Source organism: Orycteropus afer, unplaced genomic scaffold, assembly GCF_000298275.1.
Source record: "Orycteropus afer afer isolate SDZICR_OR568_19922 unplaced genomic scaffold, OryAfe1.0 scaffold00067, whole genome shotgun sequence".
In the NCBI taxonomy this organism is placed as follows: Eukaryota; Metazoa; Chordata; class Mammalia; order Tubulidentata; family Orycteropodidae; genus Orycteropus; species Orycteropus afer.
The window spans coordinates 5,372,132-5,392,365 of NW_006921654.1; the positions used below are offsets into that span (position 1 = coordinate 5,372,132).

General features: G+C 48.5%; 3 protein-coding genes across 3 annotated transcripts; 1 reads left to right on the forward strand and 2 right to left on the reverse strand.

The window, feature by feature from the left end:
* HAS3 (hyaluronan synthase 3) lies at window positions 1–5,647 on the forward strand. The gene is made up of 3 exons (XM_007940295.2): window positions 1–636; window positions 3,765–3,866; window positions 4,724–5,647. Exons 1-3 carry the CDS (start codon window positions 1–3, stop codon window positions 5,645–5,647), a joined length of 1,662 nt encoding a protein of 553 aa, XP_007938486.1.
* Window positions 5,648–9,261: 3,614 nt separating this feature from the next.
* DERPC (DERPC proline and glycine rich nuclear protein) lies at window positions 9,262–10,896 on the reverse strand. Its single transcript, XM_007940298.1, has one exon. It carries the CDS (start codon window positions 10,894–10,896, stop codon window positions 9,262–9,264), a length of 1,635 nt encoding a protein of 544 aa, XP_007938489.1.
* Window positions 10,893–11,913, reverse strand: CHTF8 (chromosome transmission fidelity factor 8). Its single transcript, XM_007940297.1, has 3 exons — window positions 11,891–11,913; window positions 11,526–11,643; window positions 10,893–11,117 (listed from the first exon to the last, which is right to left on the reverse strand). Exons 1-3 carry the CDS (start codon window positions 11,911–11,913, stop codon window positions 10,893–10,895), a joined length of 366 nt encoding a protein of 121 aa, XP_007938488.1.
* Window positions 11,914–20,234: the final 8,321 nt, after the last annotated feature.

A 20,234-nucleotide genomic window follows, 5' to 3' on the forward strand; every position in this document is an offset into this window, starting at 1 on the left:
ATGCCGGTGCAGCTAACGACAGCCCTGCGTGTGGTGGGCACCAGCCTGTTTGCCCTGGCAGTGCTGGGTGGCATCCTGGCAGCCTATGTGACAGGCTATCAGTTCATCCACACAGAAAAGCACTACCTGTCCTTTGGCCTGTATGGTGCCATCTTGGGCCTGCACCTGCTCATTCAGAGCCTGTTTGCCTTCCTGGAGCACCGACGCATGCGGCAGGCTGGCCGGCTTCTGAAGCTGCCCTCTCCGCCGCGGTCCTCGGTGGCACTCTGCATCGCTGCCTACCAGGAGGACCCTGACTACTTGCGCAAGTGCCTGCGCTCGGCTCAGCGCATCGCCTTCCCAGACCTCAAAGTGGTCATGGTGGTAGATGGCAATCGTCAGGAGGATGCCTACATGTTGGACATCTTCCACGAGGTGCTGGGTGGCACTGAGCAAGCCGGCTTCTTTGTGTGGCGCAGCAATTTCCATGAGGCGGGTGAGGGCGAGACAGAGGCCAGCCTGCAGGAAGGCATGGGCCGTGTGCAGGATGTGGTGCGGGCCAGTACCTTCTCATGCATCATGCAGAAATGGGGAGGCAAGCGCGAGGTCATGTACACGGCCTTCAAGGCCCTTGGCGATTCGGTGGACTACATCCAGGTAAGGGGCCTCCGGAGGGGTGTGTGCACGTGTGCATGTGCCTGACCAGCCAGCTATACTCTCCTCCAGGAAGGTTAGGTACAGGCTAAGCCCACCCTCTGCACGTAAGATGGCAACAAGGTGAAGTGGTTCTGAACGGCAGTACTGGGGTCAAGCTGTTCTCGGTTGGAATTCTGGTTTACTGTCCCTTAGCTCTGTGACTTTGGACAGGTCTCTGAACTGGTGTCCCAGTAATTAGCTAATGAGTATCCAGCCCTTAGTCCATACATACCAACCACTGTTGTAGGTACTTCCTACGTTTTAGCTCTGAGTCCTCGTAATACTCCTAGGGGTTAAGTGTCCCTTTATAGAAGGTAAAACTGAAGCTCAAAGAGGGTGAGTAACTTGCCTAAATGTCCCACTGCCAGAAAGATGCAGAGCCAGGATTTGAGCCCAGGCAGGCTGTCTCAAGTCTGCTATTACCCATTATGCTAAAATGCCTTGCCATTGGCAACATGGGGATAAGCCTTTTCATACATAAATATGGTCAAGATCAAAACAAATCTTGGTTAAAAGTGCTTGAAAATTTTTTTTTATAGTCATAGGTCAAAAAAGTCCCATTCTCACATGTATCAGGTTTGGATGTGAGGCGGGTGGTGGAGACACACATCTGAATCATTTGCAGCACCCTGGGCAGGTGAGCTTCCTTCAGTCAAAGGATCAGTGACACCAGCCCGGAAATTGTGTTGACAGGGTTGACATGGCTTCAAAGATTCAAATAAAACTTAGAACAGAGAGGGTTTAAAGCTCACACGTTTTATTACTGAGTAGAAACAGAAACTTGGGGCCCTGATTTCTGGGCCAGAATTCCTCCCAGCATCTGCCGGCCTCTGCACCTGGCAGGGTTTCGCCATCACTTGATAAATGCTTGAGTGAACAGTGGATGTTCTGGCAGTCCGTCTGCATCAGTCTTGCTGACACCATGTTGAATCCTCTAATATTTCAATCATATATGCTATACCCACCTAAACTTACCCTCCCCTGCCCCCGTGAAAATCGTATCACATGAGAATTGGTAGTGTTATCTTTTTTCTGTCTTCCTAGGCCCTAAGACCTCCCCAGTTTCAGGAAGGCATATGAGGCTAGAAGGCTGTTTGATTCTACATTCACCCGGGGTCTAGGGACCTTTGTGAAACTTTCCTGGGGGCCACAAAAGGCTGAGAAAAACCCTTTATGCTCTGACACATGCTCAAGCCATTGTGACTTTGTCATGCATTTCCTTGAAGCTCAGGATCCCCCTAAACCTGCTCTGCCACACATCTTCCTTTCCTGATTGCTTCCTCTGTTTTGGGGAGCTGGCATACCCAAGCCAGGTCTTTATGGCTCTGGGACCACTGCCTGGAGTCTGCCCTGGCCTAGAGCCACTGCCTGCTTTATGGACCTCAGCCTGTCTCCTAACAGCCCTGCTGTGGAGGGTGGGGGTATGGGGGTGGGGGGTGTCTTTCCCTCCTGGGAGAGAATCCTAACCCAGCTAGTGAGGAAAGCAGGCAGCACCTGAGCCCTTCCCTCCCTGCTCATCACTGCTCAGCTAGAAAGACCTTCCTGAGATAAACACAACAGCATGAGAACAAGCTAAGTCAGGGCAAGAAGGCACGGTGAGACCAGCAGTACTGGGAATCTTGGCCTGTGAGCTGAGGTCGCTCTGAAGGTCTGGCCTGAGGCTCCCTGGGACTGTTGTGGGCATGGGTCAGACTGCAAGGATGGTTCTGGTGGGGAGGAAGGAAACACACGGAGGGACCCAGCCTATGGTATCCCTGCTGACGGCTATGCCCGCTTTCCCCTGGGCCTTCTGCTGCTGCTTGTCTTGGGTCATCCTGTCTTCCAGTGTGGAAGGCAAAGCCGGGTACCTTTAGGGTGCTGGGGCAGCCTTCTTCCTATAGACTACTGGGCACTTACTTGCCAACCTTGCAAGGGTTTGAGATCTCTGCAAAACAGTCTTGGTTCATCTGTGAATACTATTTTCTGCTCTGCTAAGTGACCACAGAGTTCAGTCAGGATTCACTGAACCATTTTCTTTGCCCACTGGTTACCTGGACTGTTTGAACCATCTTACCAATTTTTTACAAAATGAACAAGAAGTTGGCCACCAGGATGTGTTCATAGCCCAGGTTCAACTAATGGGGCCCTTGTTGGAGGGGATCATGTGCCTTCTTAGGGCCGTGAGCAGGCAGAACAGGGCTCGATTCAGAGTCTGATTGCAGGCAGCTGCTGCCAGTTTCCATGCCCATTTACAGCAGAATCCCGGCAAGAGCAGGCACTGGCCATACTGACACCCTGGTTTGAAACACTTATCAGGGGAACGTGTGTTGAGGGAGCATCGAAGGCCTGGTAGCCACATTGTGGTCTCAGGTGGGGCCTGTGACTGTGGGTGGCTCTTTGCCTCAGGGGCTGTGGGTTATCCCAGAGGCTACAAGGGAAAGCCTCTTGTTAGCAGCCCTATGGGCCCGCTTGGGACACAGCCGTTTATCAGCCTTCTGAGGAGTATGTGCCTACCCGATAGGCTTCTCCATTGCTGTCAGGGACTCATTCCCCCTTCCTACCCAAGAACCCTGGAAATACTTTGAGACCACTTCTGTGGAGCCTGGCTCTGTAAGGGCTACAAACTTGTCCACTGCTAAGAATTTCTCCCTCCTAGGCCTGGCACAGTCTCCGGGGTTTCCCGTTAGCCTAGCAGCTGTCAAGCCTGGTGTCTGAACTCTTTTTTCCTTTCCTACCTTATGCCTAGGAGCTCTGGTAGCATAGTGGCTAAGGCACTTGACTGCTAACCAGAAGGCTGGCGGTTCAAACCCACCAGCCACTCCTCGGAAGGAAGGTTGGGCAATCTACTTCCGTAGTGATGCTGCCTCGGAAACCCAAGGAGGGGTCGCTATGAGTCGGGGCCGACTCAATGGCAAACCACCACCACCACCACATGCCTGTCATCCCTTCTGTGTGGTATAGCTCTACCTGCTGCTAGAAGCTGAAGTGAGGTGAAAGGGGTTATGTCCCTCAGGCAGTAACCAGCCTCTGTGTGTGCGCGCACGCGTGCGTGTGCGAGCGCACATACATGCGTGAGGCCAAAATGGGCTGACAGTGCACTTTTTCTTCAGGTGTGTGACTCCGACACTGTGCTGGATCCCGCGTGTACCATTGAGATGCTCCGCGTCCTGGAGGAGGATCCCCAAGTAGGGGGAGTCGGGGGAGATGTCCAAGTAAGAAGTAACCAGGGGTTCCTGGGGGTGGGGGATCCGGTCACTAATTCTTAATCCAATTGGATATGTCAAAAAATGGGCATCTTGACTTCCTAGTATGGGGGGGGGGAGGGTTCCCCTCTTTAATATAGTTTTCACTGGGATCAAAGGGCTTACTTGCCTACCCAACCTCTCCCCTCTCCTGTTCTTTTTCAACCTGAGGAAAACACAAACAGGTATGGAGAGGGCCTATACTGCTGGCAAGGGATAGTATTTTGTGGCCTTGGATCCCAGAGGATGGTTTCTTTTTGGCTGGTGGTGCAAGTAAGCCAGTGGTGTTCCTGTGGAAAGGCATGAAAAGTGGCAGGACAGCAATTAGCTCCAAAGTTAGACCCTGAGAAGCCGTGCTCTTAGAGAACTTGGGCTGAAAGGCTCTGGGCTATGCTAAGAATTAGAGGCCACATCTCCAGAGCTACTGCTGGCAACATACCATGTTTTCCCTAGTAGCTTCCTATCTGCAGAAGTTCAGGATGGGGAAGGGGGGTTGGGGTGTTGTGCTGCATCTTTCTCAAGCACTGTTCACTGCCACCAACACAGGCCGCCTCTTGAGACTGAAGGTGGTTTTGGCTACTAACACAAATGAACTGGGAAAATCAGTGTGGATGACAGTGGGAGGTAGAGCTGGTGCTGGGGAGAGTGCTTGGTTCCTCTGAGCCTCAGGCTTCCCAAGGCTGGCTGAGCTACAGCTGATGGCCAGGAATTTGCACAGTGGGCCACAGAACCCAGGCGTAGGGAGACCTTCTATCTCCATCTCCTCTGGCTGCAGAATGGGGCTCCTGTCCTCAGGATGAAGCCCAGCATCTCTGGTTCCCTTGCAGATCCTCAACAAGTATGATTCATGGATCTCCTTCCTGAGCAGTGTGCGGTACTGGATGGCCTTCAATGTGGAGCGGGCCTGCCAGTCTTACTTTGGCTGTGTGCAGTGTATCAGTGGGCCCCTGGGTATGTACCGCAACAGCCTCCTCCAACAATTCCTGGAGGATTGGTATCATCAGAAGTTCCTAGGCAGCAAGTGCAGCTTTGGGGATGATCGCCACCTCACCAATCGCGTCCTGAGCCTTGGCTACCGGACTAAGTACACAGCACGCTCCAAGTGCCTCACAGAGACCCCCACCAAGTACCTCCGGTGGCTCAATCAGCAGACCCGCTGGAGCAAGTCTTACTTCCGGGAGTGGCTCTACAACTCTCTCTGGTTCCATAAGCACCATCTCTGGATGACCTATGAATCAGTGGTCACAGGTTTCTTTCCCTTCTTCCTCATTGCCACAGTCATACAGCTCTTCTACCGTGGTCGCATCTGGAACATTCTCCTTTTCCTGCTCACAGTGCAGCTGGTGGGCATTATCAAGGCCACCTATGCTTGCTTCCTTCGGGGCAATGCAGAAATGATATTCATGTCTCTCTATTCTCTTCTCTATATGTCCAGCCTCCTGCCAGCCAAGATCTTTGCCATTGCTACCATCAACAAGTCTGGCTGGGGCACTTCTGGCCGAAAAACCATTGTAGTGAACTTCATTGGTCTTATCCCTGTGTCCATCTGGGTGGCAGTCCTTCTGGGGGGACTGGCCTACACAGCTTATTGTCAGGACCTGTTCAGTGAGACAGAATTAGCCTTCCTTGTCTCTGGGGCTATTCTGTATGGCTGCTACTGGGTGGCCCTCCTCATGCTGTATCTGGCCATCATCGCTCGGCGATGTGGGAAAAAGCCAGAGCAGTATAGCTTGGCTTTTGCTGAGGTGTGACGTAGCCTCCAATCAGGGCGGGAAAAAGTGCAATGGATGAGGGAGGGAAGGGGGATGGAAGAGAAGATAGGGTGGGAGGGAGAAGGGAGTGCTGTGTTTTAATTTCTTAATGGCCTATTGGACAAATCTGAAGTGCAAAGAATGACAACTGCAGTATGGCCTGGGACAACTCTGCTTAGAGGCAGCAACCATAGACTCCTCAGGCTAAGGGCAGAGAGGGGCTTGTGTATTTCCAGGTTGCCTGTTGGCCCCTGGGAGAGAGGTCTACTTCTTCCCCCTGGAATCCAGGAGGAACTCAGAATTGTGCTAAACCAAACAGTAAGTTCCATTCAGTGGCAACTTCTGATGGGTGATTGAGCAATGACAGCTTGTGGGAAGGGTTTTCCTTCCCATCTCAAGACTACCAGAGGTAGTGGGAGATCTGGGCCAGCTAGTAATGCCCACCCCCTTACCCCCAATCTAGTCATCAATGCAATAAGATTGTGCCTGAGAAAGAAGGCCCAGAGGCCTAGTCTTTGGGCATCAGAAAACAGGGTCCAGGAATGGTGCTTTATCGTGTGATATACCCCACATAGCATCTCAGTATCCTAGGGATGAACATCCAACTAGCAGGGAGTTAGCATTTAATGGGTTTTTAAATGTGTACATATATGTATGTTGAAAAAAGAGTTTGCCAGGAGGAGCAAAGAGATTGTGGTGATGCTAAAGGCCAAGGGCTGTATGGAAGCCTTGGGCTGAATGTGTTCCAGGTGGGAACTGCCTAAAATTTTAGCTGGTCTGTGATCTCTGCTGGGGAGGTGTAAAATGTTTTGGCCATCTACCAAGAATGTTAAACCTCAACATGCTCAGAGAGGAAGTGAGGTCTCAGGTGTGTCCACACTCCTGAATTCCTCTCTCAAATATAGCTCCGAGTTAGGTCTAACACAGCCTCCTCACTTCATTTCCTTCAAGGCCTTTTCTTTGGCTAATTAGTTACCTCCTCCATCCTCATAATGGCTGTTTTTCAAGGTTACAACTAGGCAGATCCTGGATGTTCCGGGTCCCTCTGTAACAGGCAAGCTAATGTTGACACATAGGGGCAGAACTGGGGACCTCTGCCCAAACTGGCTACAAGCTTGGAACTTGCTTGGACAGATTCTCTGGCAGTTGTTAGCCTGTGTGGCTTTCAGTCTACAGTTCTTGACAATCATCTCCAGTGAAGCTTTTCAGTATTCCTTAAATCAACCCTCAAACTTAAGCTGGTCATCTTTCAGGCTGCCCATTCTCAGTGGCTTCTGCAGGGAATTCTTAGAGCCAAGTGCTGGAGTCATTATTGCATGTGCTTGCTTCTTTCCAGAAACCAAACTAAGAGATGGAATTGTTTTCTGAATTTTAAGGTTCTTGCTTTCCATCTCAGTCATGCCTCTTGTGTCTACTCGATTCCAACTAGTCTTTACCTCTGCATTTTTGAGTGTTGAGGGGTAAGGGCGAAGAGACATTTCCTAGTGATTGGCAATCCAGACTATTCTCAGCTCTTGGTTTTGAAACCTGGGATCTTGACTTTGACTTGGGTGTTGCTTGCTCTTCAACCTGCCGTTCTCAGAGGGGCCAGTTTACCCCTCAGAACTATCACTAATGCAGAGGGTAGGTGAGGGGGCAAGGCTGTACTGTGCCTAGGTGCTTCCTACAAAAGAATGAAGTGTGCTCTGAGCCACAGAAGGGCAAACTCTGGTGCTTTCCTTCATCTCCCATGAACTCAAGGGATTTGCAAATGCAGCTAACAGTGGTTGCATCACACAGACCTCGAGTTTCTGACAAGACTGGTTGGTTGGTGTCAGGCCCAAACCATGGAGGCTGAGAAGCAGCAGCAGGCATTTGCTAAAGGCAGTTGTTCCAGGCTTTTCCGTGTTTTTGCTGGCCAAGAAGTCAACTATTTTGAGCACTACAATGGAGGAAATCCGGTCAGCCAACTGCAGAGCTCAGACTTCACTAAGGGCTTGTTTTTCTTCAGCTTTTACTTGAAGGTTACTCTAGATGGGCTCCAGATGGAGAACTGGCCGTCCTACCATCAGCTCTGCCATGCACTGTAGTTGTCAACTTTCCTCAGATCAAAAGTAGGCAAGTACAGGCGGTAGGCTTACAACATTTGACCTCGACTGGTTTTTCTAAGTTATTTTGTACATTTTTCAGCAGCAAAAAAACCAAACTGGGTCTTTAGCTTTATCCCTGTTTCTTGCACGGGAAGAGCCTTTATACAATTGGACACGTTTTGGTTTTTCCTCATTGAGAGTTTTAACCCTCTTTTGTATTATTTCTACAGTAATTTGTAAACATATTTATTTTTACCTGCTTTTTTTACTTTTCAGGTCAAATTTTTTATACTACACTTATTTGTCAAAATAAAGATTCTCATGCAATGCTGGCATTTCTGAGCTACTTCCTCCCTCTTTGTACTTAATGAAAGCTAGCTCTTTATTGTAGTTTCAAGAGAGCCACTTCAGGTAGAAATGCAGTTCTGTCAAGGTAATTCCAGTGGAACTCAAAAGTACAGTTGCCACAGCTGCCTCTGACTTGGGGAAGACAGTGAGCCCACCGTGGTTAAAACGGTACACCAAAGGTGGCCTGGCTTTTATTGTAGAAGTGGGCAGGGTCTTTGGTAAATAACTGGCAGATGAGGAAGCCAGACTAAGGCTAAAACCCAAAACTTCTTCCTGAAGCAGAAAGTAGTTGACCTGGCAAAAAATACAGGATTGTGAGAAAACGTCTCCCTATAAAACAAGTAACAGAACAGAGTGACATCAGCAGCCCTCTCATCCCATTTATTAAAGAAACAGTAAGAAAAGATACAATGCAGGAAAAACACCAACCTTCCTTTCACATCAGGTTGAACAAAAAAGCACAGTGATTTCTCCCCTTTACCCTACCCCCACCCCAGTTCCAATATTCCCATCCACGTCAGTTTAAATTTTGAGGTTCTTTGATTGGGAGGACCAGTGGAGAGGGAGCTGGATGAGCTGGGGCCTTAATTCTGGCCTCTTCTAAGTCCAGAGGAGGAAGGAGCCTCAGGCCCAGTCAGTCAGAAATTGTTATTTGGTGGGTCTCCGAAGTGGTTGCCCACCTCCCTGTGGCGTTCAAGTCCCAGGGAAAGGCATGGCAGTAGAGGATGACCAGGTCCAAGCTGCCCAGGTCACAGCTACCGAAGCATGGTCCATTCACCAATGCAACATTTCTAAAGAGCAATGAACTGATTCTCCAGTGGTGAGCAGGGAAATACATGAATTGAAACCTGCAGGCCAATGTATCCCTGAGGAAGAGTCCACAAGAACAATTCAAGAAACTAGTAAGAAACAAAGGGCAGAAAGCTGTGGGACAAAAGCACAGCAGGCTTCTGCAAGGCTGGAAACCCAATCTCTCAAAGCCAGGATCACTCCCACTTTGCTAAAGTCCATGTCCCACAAATAACATTTCACCTTCAGTCAAGAAAGCAGAGTTTGAAAAATATGGCTCATTTGAACTTGAGCCCCAGCTATGTACTTCAGATCATAGCTCCATATCTACCCTTTCACCTAGAGGACAGCCCCTGCCCAGAACCACTGTGGCTGGACACCAAAATGGTCCTGGAAGAAAAATGCCATTTAAGGGGGCAACATCCCATTTGGGTACATCGTAGCCACTGGACCGCCTGGTCTGGGGAAAGCAGCTGGGTTTGTGCCAGGGAGGCTCCCCACTCTAGGAAATGGGACCAAAGTCTTGCCTGCAGGGCCATTCATCCTTGGAAAGGAAGCTGGGTTTAGACCCAGGGTCCCAGTTGGCCTTGCAAAAGGAGCTGGGCTGATACCTATAGGGCCTGCTGGAGAAGAGCCCAGGGGCCCAGCAGCTGACCTGGGGAAAGCAACCTGACCAGGGCCTAATGGGCCAGTAGGCCTTGGAAAGGCAGCTGGACTTGGACCCTGCAGGCCAGTGGCCCTTGGGAAGTTAGCTGGGTTGGGGCCTAATGGCCCAGAGGCTCTTGGAAAAATTGCTGGACTTGTGCCCTGGAGGCCAGCAGACCTCTGAAAGGTAGCAGGGTTTGAAGTCAATGAGCCAGAAGACTGAGAGAAGGCAGTTGGATTCAATGCCCCTGAACCTGTCCCCCTTGGGAAGGGACTAGCATTTATCCCCATCGGGCCAGGTGGCCTTGAGAAATGAGCTGAATTAAGGCCCATGGGGCCAGGAGCCCGTGACATGGGAGATGGATTTGGCCCTGGAAAGCCAATTCCCCGAGAGCCAGGCCCTGAGCCTGGGCCTATGGGGCCAGGTACTCTTGCCATGGAGGATGGGCTTGTACCCATGTTTCCAGAAGCCTGTGAGAAAGAAGCTGAATTTGCTCCTAAAAGACCTGCTGCTCTTAGAATGGGAGCAAGATCTATGCCTTGAGGTCCAGCCATTCTTAAGTTAAGACCAGATCCTGTGCCCAAGAGGGCACCACCTGCCCTGGTGTCCAGATTAGAGCCTGGACCTAGGCTACCCACCCTTGGGTTGGGCCCAAGGCCTGGGCCCAGGCTACTAGCTCTTGGGTTGGGCCCAAGGCCTGGGCCTTGAAACATTCCTGACCTAGGGGCAGGATTTGTACCTAAGAAGCCTGATCTTAAATTGGGACTTGGTCCTGGGCCAAGGCCAACTGGCCTAGGATTGGGAGGACCATTCCCAGAGGTCAAAAGGACACCTCTCAAGTTGGGTCCAGTTCCAGGGCCCATGGGGCCACCACTTCTGGGGTCAGGACCTGCTCCCAGGAGACCACCTGTCCTTGGGTTGGACATAGGCCCTGTGCCTGGGAGACCTCCTAACCTTGGGTTAGACAGAGGCCCTGGGCCTGGAAGAGCCCCAGCTCTAGAGTTTAGAGCTGGGCCTGGGCCCGGGCCCGGATTTGGGCCCAAGAGGCCACCTGGCCTTGGGAAAGAAACTGTGCCTGTGCCAGTGGGAGTCATCCCTCGTGGAAAAGCAGCCATACTTGGGTCACGAGCACCAGCAGGGAAGGGCGCTGGATTTGAAGCCAAGGAGCCTGATGGAGCTGGAAAAGGAGACGGGTTCCTTGGAAATGGGGCCAGATTTCCACCAAGAGAACCGGCTGCCATAAGGAAGGGATCCGAGTTCACGGACAGTGGGTGACCTGTGTTCAGAACAGGAACCCCCTGTGGTCCTAGGGAACTGTCGAGCCGTCCTCGGGGTGGCAGCGGAGCACGAGTCCAAGGAGTTGGCCGCTCTCTAAGGAAAATCCGGGGCTCTTTCATACTTTCTTGGGGACGCTGGTGATAATGGGCTTGGGGCGGGTTTTGAAAAGGATCTTGTTTTTGATGAGTGCTGTCACCAAGTACCGGGTGCCAGTCTCACAGCCAAACTCATCACAGTCCTGCTCCCCAGGTGTGTGTTTGACAAGGATGGCAAAAGGTTTCTCCAGGTGGATGATTTTCCCATACAGGATATGGTGCCCCACGATCAGCACAGGAATTCCCTTTGGCAGAGTAAGAACAAGATGCTTGAGGTTCAGAGCAAGATCCTAACACCCAGGTGCCTCCTGACGCTGCTGTCTTGCCAGGCAATGCTGGCACCTCCCTTCCCTGGTCTGTCTCTACCATTGCTGGGCAGCCACTCTTGACAACCCACCCTCGTGCCCTTTACACACTTTCTAGTCCCACAGAAGGGAATTTCCACTTTTAGAAATGTAATCCTTCCACATTCCCCAAAGCTCAATTTCTCTGCTACTGCAGAGGTGGGGGAGGAGAACAAGCAGATAGCTCAGCAGATTAGCTAGACCTTGAACAACAAACCTGAGGCAGTCCTCACTCTGGGTCCTGGGAGCACCACCTCGGTGTAGCTTGCCTTCCTGAGACCTTAGGCAGGGAAAGAAAAGCCCCCTCACCTCAGTGGTGTAATGTAGGTCTCCCAGGAGGTTTCCAGCTAATCCGGTGCTGCAGCGAGCCTCGATCTCCCCCTGCAGCTCCATCAGCACCCATTCTGCCAGGCCTCCAGCCCCAGTACTGCAAGCAAAGGGCTGGCGGTTACAATATTTTTGAGGGGTGGAGGATGAGTAGTGTCCTACACCACCATTCAAGGCCCAAAGGAACTCTCTCGAGCACAAGTTCTTCGGAAAGTGGGCAGTTCTAGGCACTGAACTAGAGACTAAAACGCAAGGATTTGTGAGGACCCTGCTTCTTCCAGGAAAACTGCAAGCCTGTATAGTCCTGATTGTTGAAACCAAATGAAGAAGTCTCCAAATGTGCTTACCTGGAAATAACAATTTGTACCATGAGCTTCCTGTCTTTAAAAAGCAACTGAAAACAAACTGTGGAGAGAAAGAGAGAGAAAACATTTAGAATAGTAACAAATAAAAGCAAATACTTATCACTATGGGCCAGGCACTTTTCTAAGTATATTAGACATGTGTTCTCATTTTTTTCTCCTAACCACCCTGTAAGGTCTAAATTTTATCAATGATATCAAAAACACAAGGTTGCTTCAGGTCACCAATGGTGATCCATATCACACAACTAAAGTGTTTAAGGTCATGTAGCTAGGAAGTCAAAGAGCTAGGATTTGAACCAAAGGCACACATACACTACAGAGCCCACACTCTTGACCATTACACTAACTTGCTCTCTCCAGTTAAGGGCGTTGTACTTTCTACTCTGTACAGCTCTTAAAAATGAAAAGACTTCTTTTAGATTTTACGTTTTTCTTGCTTTCGCTATTTTATGTTTCAAGGGTCAAAGAACTTCCTTTAATTAAAAATAAAGGCAAGATAACTGAAAAAGTTCTTCAGACCGAGTGGTAGCCTGACTGCTGATGTGACTCTCATGAAGTGTTTTGACCATCCTCTACTTAAATGCAAATATAACCCAACACGTATCAACTTTTATTTTATACAATAGCACCACCTGGTGGCAAGTTTGGTATACTCGACAAGAACGGGTTACGGTAGGACATTTTCCCCTCAAACCACTGGTTTCCCTTGCACTTGTGTCTGTCATGGGAGGGGAGATTCATGGGGGCTGAACAGTTTCTGGCTGAGTCCTTCCAATGTATGTATGGCATCTAGAGGAAAGGTTATTAGTCCAGTATTTACTAACTGTAATATGGAAAGTTAAAGGGTATTTTCATTGTGCTCAAATTTAGCAAACACCTGATTGAACAGTTGATAGTGTCTTTACTTATAAGTTAACATTCCTGTTGGGAAAATGAACTCCAGGCAAAGTATTTTCTAAGCAGCCTTATAGGCAGCAGAACCTCTACTTCTAGAGCACCAAACACACTCTGGAAACATCAAGTTGGCCAACTCACTGGACTGCTAACCAGAAGGCTGATGGTTCAAACCCACCTGCTAACCAGAAGGCTGATGGTTCAAACCCACCAGCCACTCCTCGGAAAGAAGATCAGGCAATAGAGATACCACCTCAGAAACCCAAGGAGGGGACGCTATGTGTCGGAAACAATTCGACAGCAGTGAGTTTGGTTTTTGGTTTTGGACTGTTCACTGAAATGTTACTACGGATCACACACTGTGCGCATACAATGATGACTGAAATGACAAGATCATTCAATTCTCATGTCAACTCTATGAAACAGGTACTCATCCCTGTTTTGCAGCTAAGGTTACTGCAGTATACAGAGATTAAGTCATTTGCCCGAGGTCACATAGTTAATATATGGTAGAGCCAGGGTAAGACCCTAGGCCATCTGACTTTATCTACACTTATAATCACCAACCAATTCTGCTTCCCCAAAGGAGAAACCAAGTGCCAAGGAGAGTGAAAAGGAATGAAGGCATCAGCCAGGCACTCAGTACACGCATGAGCCGCTCAGGACAAAGGAGAGTCAAAGGGCATCCTGAAATAAACCAGACTTTTCTGCTGCAGCACACGCTGAGACAGGGTAAGACGCTAGCTCTAGAGTGTGAAGATCTTCTCACGGATAAGGAGACCCCACGACTAGCGACCAAAAGCACTTAAAAAATCCTTCTCTTCAAAGGTTCCTTGACGGAAGCAGGGTAACAATTTAAAATACAGGTCCATGCCTGTAGCTATGGAACTTTTTACTGTGTGATCACACACAAGTCACTTAATGACCATGGGGCCATACCACCCTTATCAGATTCTTCTATTATGAAGGTCAAATATGACATATATAAAAATGCTTAAAGACCCTAAATTCCATGCAGACGAACAGCCATTTAGAGGGTGAAATAAACAAACCAGCATTTTCACAGCAAGGATAATAAGCAAATTCATGAAAAAAGGCTCAGTAACTAGACATTCAAAATTTGTTAAGTTTCTCAAGGTCAATAAACGCATGTAGATTGAGAAGGGGTTCTTGTAAACAAGTTTTTGCTGACTGATAAGGAGGCAGTGTTTTCCTGATGGTTACAGTAAAATTCAAGTGGCGTTAGAGAGCCAACACAGCTGTACAAATGCCTTCTCAATCTGTCCTAGGGAGATCAAGAGATTTTTAAGTTAATGGGTTGGAAGGCAACACTTGACTCTGATATGAGAGCACTGGCAGGAAAGGAAACAGAACCTACTTCCTCACCACATGCTTCAGATAGACAGAATGACTGGTTAGAGAAAAGGAATGCAGAAATCTCTCAGTGCATCCCTCACTTCCCAGACAGTTTCCTGCGAGAACAGGAGTGAGAACTGGGGCCAAAATGGTCCAAGGAAAGGTGGTATCAGGCGCTGGGACAGAAGAGCTACACCTGCGTATACCAATTCCTGGCCTCCAGTGAGCACACTTCATCCATTTACGTATGAAGCGCTCCCCGAGTCCATCTGCTGATATGGCAGACATCTAGCAATGCCCCTGAAAATAGATTCTGTGGCCCAAGCAGTCTCACCGTTCTGCTGTCACATGCAGTCAGGCTCAACTTCTTTTTGTGCTAACCTACTGGAATGCTACAGAATGTGTATACAAATGAAGGGGCTCAGCTTTCAGGAGTCCAGCTCATAGGAACCCATGGGCTGAGATGATTACGTTTATGTACATGAGGGTATATTTACCAAGTTAGTAAGAAATATAGAGAGGGCAGGCATCCCCTTAGTGATTAAAAAATTCTACTTTAGCACTCTGCAATGGCTGATACCTAAATTCTATTCTTTCTTTTCTTGCTCCTTGCAATCACCACTCTAGGCAAATGTAAACCTGCATACTTCACTGAGAGCACACTTGGTGGAAATTGCAGGGAACATGTATTTTTCAGGGTAGAGGTGATGAAAAAGGATCTGAGAACATGCAGCTCAATCTGTCTCCATCCACTTGATAGAAGGTAGAAAGAGTAGAGGGGAAAAAAAAACAAAAACCAAAAAGAGGTAGGGAAGGAGTAGAGTACAAGTCATACGAGAAATACCAAATAACGTAATGAAAACTTTCTGTGTAAGAAAAACAATTTCTAAGTCTTCAGTCCTCAATCATGTATTTTAAGCAACAATTGAAGACAACAAGAGCACTTCCTAGGTGTCCGATGTTAAGATTTGGCTTGTGAAGAAATGGCAGTTTTATCAAGGGTAACATCTGAAGGCACCACATGATGAACCATCAAATCATGAAACTAAAAGGGAGCCAAAGGAATGCTGCGCCATCACTTCACTCTCCTAAGAGCCTTGAGTTCAAGCCCAGATTTGACCAAGACCAACTACTTGTCTTTAATTGAGAACACTAACTCCATGCTGACAATGCAACCCACAGACCTGGGAGTAATGTCTGTCGTGTAGCTTTTCAAAGAGATTGTTTAAATTCATTATATTTCAGAGTAGTGTCAGTCTCACAGGTCACAACCAGAGTGTGGTCTTGGAGAGACGTGAAGGTGTGAAGAAAACCAAATCTCTGTCCCCACACTCCAGTCTCACAAATGGGGAAATATTTTCCACTCCATTTTTTGGGCCTTCGCATAGCTAAATAAAATAAACAATACGTAAGTTCTATATTCCTAAGTTAGTCAAATGACTTTACTTTTGAAAAGGAAACTTTATTCTCAAGCACTGTGTAAATTTTAATTCCTGTTCCTCCAGTTTTTTTCCCTTTAAAAAAGACCTTTTGTACAACTTCAAATTTTCTAGAAATGTGACTTATTTAAGTTTGCCCTAGGTCACCCCCAGTCTTAAGACATGAAGTTAGTTGCTAGGACCAAGGTAAAGTCAAGACACTATTGCTTCTCAGGAAACTGGTCCCAATGACCTGTGAGCCAATCAGGAGGCAAAAGAACGGCATTCTCGGGCTTGGGACCAGGGGACATCAAGCTCAATTGGCATAACATACTATACAAACATTGTTCCACCTCCTACTTTGGCGAGTAGCGACTGAGACCTTAAAAGCTAGCAAGCTGCCATCTAGATGCAACAATGGGTCTCTCCTCCTCAAGAAGAAGAAAATCAAAATTAATGGAAACAATCAGTCCTAGCGACTGGTACACCATCCGATCTGCAACCTATACAACTATGAGACCAGAAGAACTAGATGATGCCCAGCTACCACTGCCATCCACTTGGAAGGGATGTAGGAGATCCTGCATAGAGAGGGAGAACAATGTAGAACAAAACTCAAAATCATTTGGAGGCAAAAAAAAAAAAAAAGAAGGTGGGGACCAGGTTTGCTGGTCCAATAGAGCCTGGTGGAACCACTGAGACTATGGCCCCTAGCTGCCCTGCAGGTCTGGAATTGAAGCCACACCTGTCGTTTCCAGCTATACAAAGTACAGGCATGTGAATTAAACATTTACCTCAAGTAGACACATGCCCTGGAGAGAACAATCACGGGAGAAGTAAGGGCTGCTTATGCACAGGGAGACAGCTCAGGGGACAAAAGAGTATGGAGGGATGGACAATGGGAAGAGGTAACTACGGGGAGGAAGTGGGAGGGGAGCTGTTGCATTGTAAATTTTGGGCAATGGCATGAGACAAAGTATATTATGTGAACTGCTGTATGAAAAGTGAATTTACGCTGTAAATCTTCACCCAAATCAAAATAAAATTAAAAAAAAAAAAAAGAACTGCATTCTCATAAACAGTCCAGGCCCACAGAGGGAGCCCTAACCCAAACTCAAGGGTTTGGCAGGAATCTGGCCAATAAGGGAGGCATCTAATTTAGCGGGCAATGGGCTCTATCTCTTTTGTAGTTAGTAAATAACTACTAAAATTATAAAGAACCTGAAAAAAAAGAGCTGCCCAATTCTTAAGGAGAAAGAGTCCAGAACACTATCTTTGTATGTATTATATATAAATAAACTTCAGTTCTCATGCAGCTAAACATCAAACAGCCCTATGAGATGGGTAGTTATATCATTCCTCTATTACAGATAAGGAAGTAGGTTGAGAGAGGTTTTTAGATTAAGTAATCAGTCTAACATCACAGAGCTGCTAAGCGGTGGAGCTGGGAAGGTGAGCCTTCTCCCCTCCACAATCACTGTCTCTTGCAGTCCTCACACAGCCCCCTTTCATACAGTACTTCTGCAAGAGAGCTTCTGGTTGGCTTTTCATTTATTCTGACAAAATGGCAAAAAGGTAACTTTGGGGAATATTTAGTAACTTGCTACCAAAGTAGCTATGACATCTGTGGGATACAGTTAAAAACAAATCATAAACCTGTTTATCCTATCCAGGTCGTAACACTTAGGCTTTTGAAACCGCCATAACTATCACCTCCAAGATTCCAAACTTTACTCTAAATCTGTTCCTTAGTGTAAGTAAAAACTGGAGACTAGAGGGCATTCTTTGTCACAAGTTCGTATTAATCCCAGATAAAATTTAATACTATCCTCTGGCTTCAAATTGTTAAATATTAAATGAAGATAGCTAACGTCTTACGGGGAGCAGTCTAAGCAGTGATGCACACAATGGTAGCTGCCCCCAAGTAAAATGTGGCACAAGTGTGGGATATTCCTAACTAAACAGAACACGTTAACTTTTAGCAAAACAAGGGGCTCTGACCCAATTGTTTAATCCAATTACATATAACCAAATTTTACTAGAGCTATGTTTCGTAAGTTGTTACGAACTATTGAACTAATCTTGTATTTTAAGCTTTTTTTTTTTAAAGAAATCAAGGCTTTAACTTTCCAATTCTCAATTTTTTTTAAATACATGGCATAAAACATGTCTGCAGCTTGCTGGTCGGAAAGCATTTATTGAGTTCTTATTTTCTACCAGGGTCTATACCCAATGTTGAGTGATACAATGAAGTTGTTAGACAGACCTGGACTCTAATTCTGCCACTTAACCTATGTGTGAAAAGAGTTATTTCCCCCAGGGAGTTCCAGTTTTCCCATCAATAAACTGGGCACAATAAAAGCACCGAGCCTGAAATTTGTTGTAAGAATTAAATGAGGTCATGAATGTAAGCCCTCAGCACAGCCCTAATACATGGCAGCCCTTCAGGGTCAAGATATCACTCATATGAATGTAACATTTTCTTAGTACAAGTCTTCTAGAACGTCTCAATACTGCACTGTATAATTATTGTTTATAGTGAACCAAAACATCCTATAAAAACCAGAACATCAGGTCATGAAAATGAATCAAGTTTAGATAATGGGAGAGTAATTCAAACATGTTAATCAGGGTTCACCAGACAGCTTCAGGGATTAAGTTCTGGAAGGTTATTTCTTTAAATATGATGATTTCTCTATGCGCCTTTCCACCAAGTGAATTTCAAGCAGTTTTGTATACAACTGAATACAGATTACTTTTATTAGCAGTGTCATTATTGTTTGGTGACTGAAGGGGCTCTTGTCTTTGGTGGGCTTATGTCTTTAAGTGCCAGAATCTTTTACTTCTAAAAGAAAGTTTGCTCCCCTCCAAAAGGGGGTTATGGAGGATAAGTGGTATTGAATGCTTCCAAACTTTTAATGAGTGAAGAGTGTGTTCAAAAACGTGTGTGGATACTATGCATACACGTGGTACTTTCCCATCACATTTTAGGATTCCCATGTTGAAGGGAATCGATTACTGGCATTTGTAGACAATGAGTGGAAAAGATGGCTTCAGTCGATCTGAGTTACTCCAGTTTTCTCCATCTTCTGCTACTCTGCAGCCCTATCTCAACCCTTCCTCCTCTTATTGCTACGGTGCCCTATCTTCCCCAAAGCTCCCTCCTTTATAGCCCTGCTTGGGGACTCCCTCTAAACAGGATTCTCCTCCCACCGGCCCCCAATTTCTCCACCCTCTCCCCTGATCCCCCCCCAAAGCTTCAGCGTGAACTACAAACATTTTCTCCTATTCTAGTCCGTCCCACTTTCTGGGATTTCTCAATCCGCTTCCCCCTCTTCTCCAACCCCACCGAATTATCCCTAAAGCTTCGCCAGGCCCGCTTTCCAGGTTGTTGAACCGCTTCTCCTAGCTCCCAAGGAAACTAATTTTTAAACTGCCCTCCTCCACACCTCCCACCGGAGTGGCCTTTCAAACCGCTCGTCTCCTCCCAAAGATTAATATCCTGTGCCACCCTCATTCTCCAAATTGTTCCCTGTTACCTCTTCAAAGCTAAAGTACTTCCCTCCTCCGCCACCCCACCCCACTATTCTCACGTATTTCAATCCGCCTACAAAAAGAAGCCTGGGATCACTCTCCAGACTGTCTTTTCCTTCCAACGGCTCTCCAAATTACCTTTCCCGCAACCTCCCACCCAACGATTTAAAATGTCCCCTCAAACAAACCTAATAGTCCTGCCCACCCCCACACTCCCGAAATCTCCTTTCTTCCATTCTCGCTACTTCCTGGGTTCCTTTTCCTCCCCGCTCCCGCAAGCTTCCCGTGTTGGTCTCCCACCCACCCGGGGAAGAGCCCTGACCCGCACATACCTCGAGGTTCCGGCCCGCGCCGCCCCCTTCTCCGTTCTCCGCCCGCGCTCGGCCACCCTTTCCGCCCTTCTGTTGCTCCGCTCCGCCCAACTCGCTCCCTTCCTTCCCTCCGCCTTCCGTCTCCACACCCCTCCCTTCCCCCACAATTCCCAGCCCTCCTACCCCGGGGGCCCCTCTGGGTTCGCCCCCACCTCTGCGCGGCTCTCTCCGCCTCCCTTCCCCCTCCCCCCGCCCCTCCGCTCGCCATTCTTCTACCCGCGCTGCGCGCCCCGCCCGGCCCCAGCTCCCTAGCTCCCCGCTCCTTCGCGCCCTCGCCCCCATCCCCAGCTTGGCCCTCGTTCCCCGCGGCCTCCCGCGCCCCCCGCCCGCGGCCTGACCTGCAATGGCGACCGCCGAGCGCGGCGCCGCGCGGCCAACGGGAGACAACCGAACCTCCCGCCGCCGTCGCCGCCGCCGCGAGCACTGCCTGCGCACTTCCGGCCTCGCGTCGCGAACACTTCCGGGGCAGAGCACGCGACAGCGCGCGCACGTGGGGCCGGGGTGGAGAGTGGTGAGCGCGGGGCCGCGGGTGAGTTGGGTAAGGGGTCAGGAAGCTGGTGCGAGAAGGGGGAGTCTGAGGGAGTGCGGCCGGTCCAAGTTCTTCGGTCTCCGGAACTAGTGAAGTCCTTCGTGCCAAGACAGGATGGGGGCTACTCCACATAACCTCGGAGAGGGAAGGGCATGCGAAGACTTACGAGCGCTTCAGACGCTCCTTAGCCGTGCCGGGCCGAGCGCTTGTTGTGTCTGCAAGTT

Coding starts and splice junctions, on each gene's coding strand:
- HAS3 (XM_007940295.2), top strand. CDS start 1: ATGCCGGTGCAGCTAACGACAGCCCTGCGTGTGGTGGGCACCAGCCTG. Junction 637..3,764: donor ATTCGGTGGACTACATCCAG/GTAAGGGGCCTC, acceptor CTTTTTCTTCAG/GTGTGTGACTCCGACACTGT. Junction 3,867..4,723: donor GAGTCGGGGGAGATGTCCAA/GTAAGAAGTAAC, acceptor GTTCCCTTGCAG/ATCCTCAACAAGTATGATTC.
- DERPC (XM_007940298.1), bottom strand. CDS start 10,896: ATGAAAGAGCCCCGGATTTTCCTTAGAGAGCGGCCAACTCCTTGGACT.
- CHTF8 (XM_007940297.1), bottom strand. CDS start 11,913: ATGGTACAAATTGTTATTTCCAG. Junction 11,644..11,890: donor GTACAAATTGTTATTTCCAG/GTAAGCACATTT, acceptor CTTTGCTTGCAG/TACTGGGGCTGGAGGCCTGG. Junction 11,118..11,525: donor ACCTACATTACACCACTGAG/GTGAGGGGGCTT, acceptor ACTCTGCCAAAG/GGAATTCCTGTGCTGATCGT.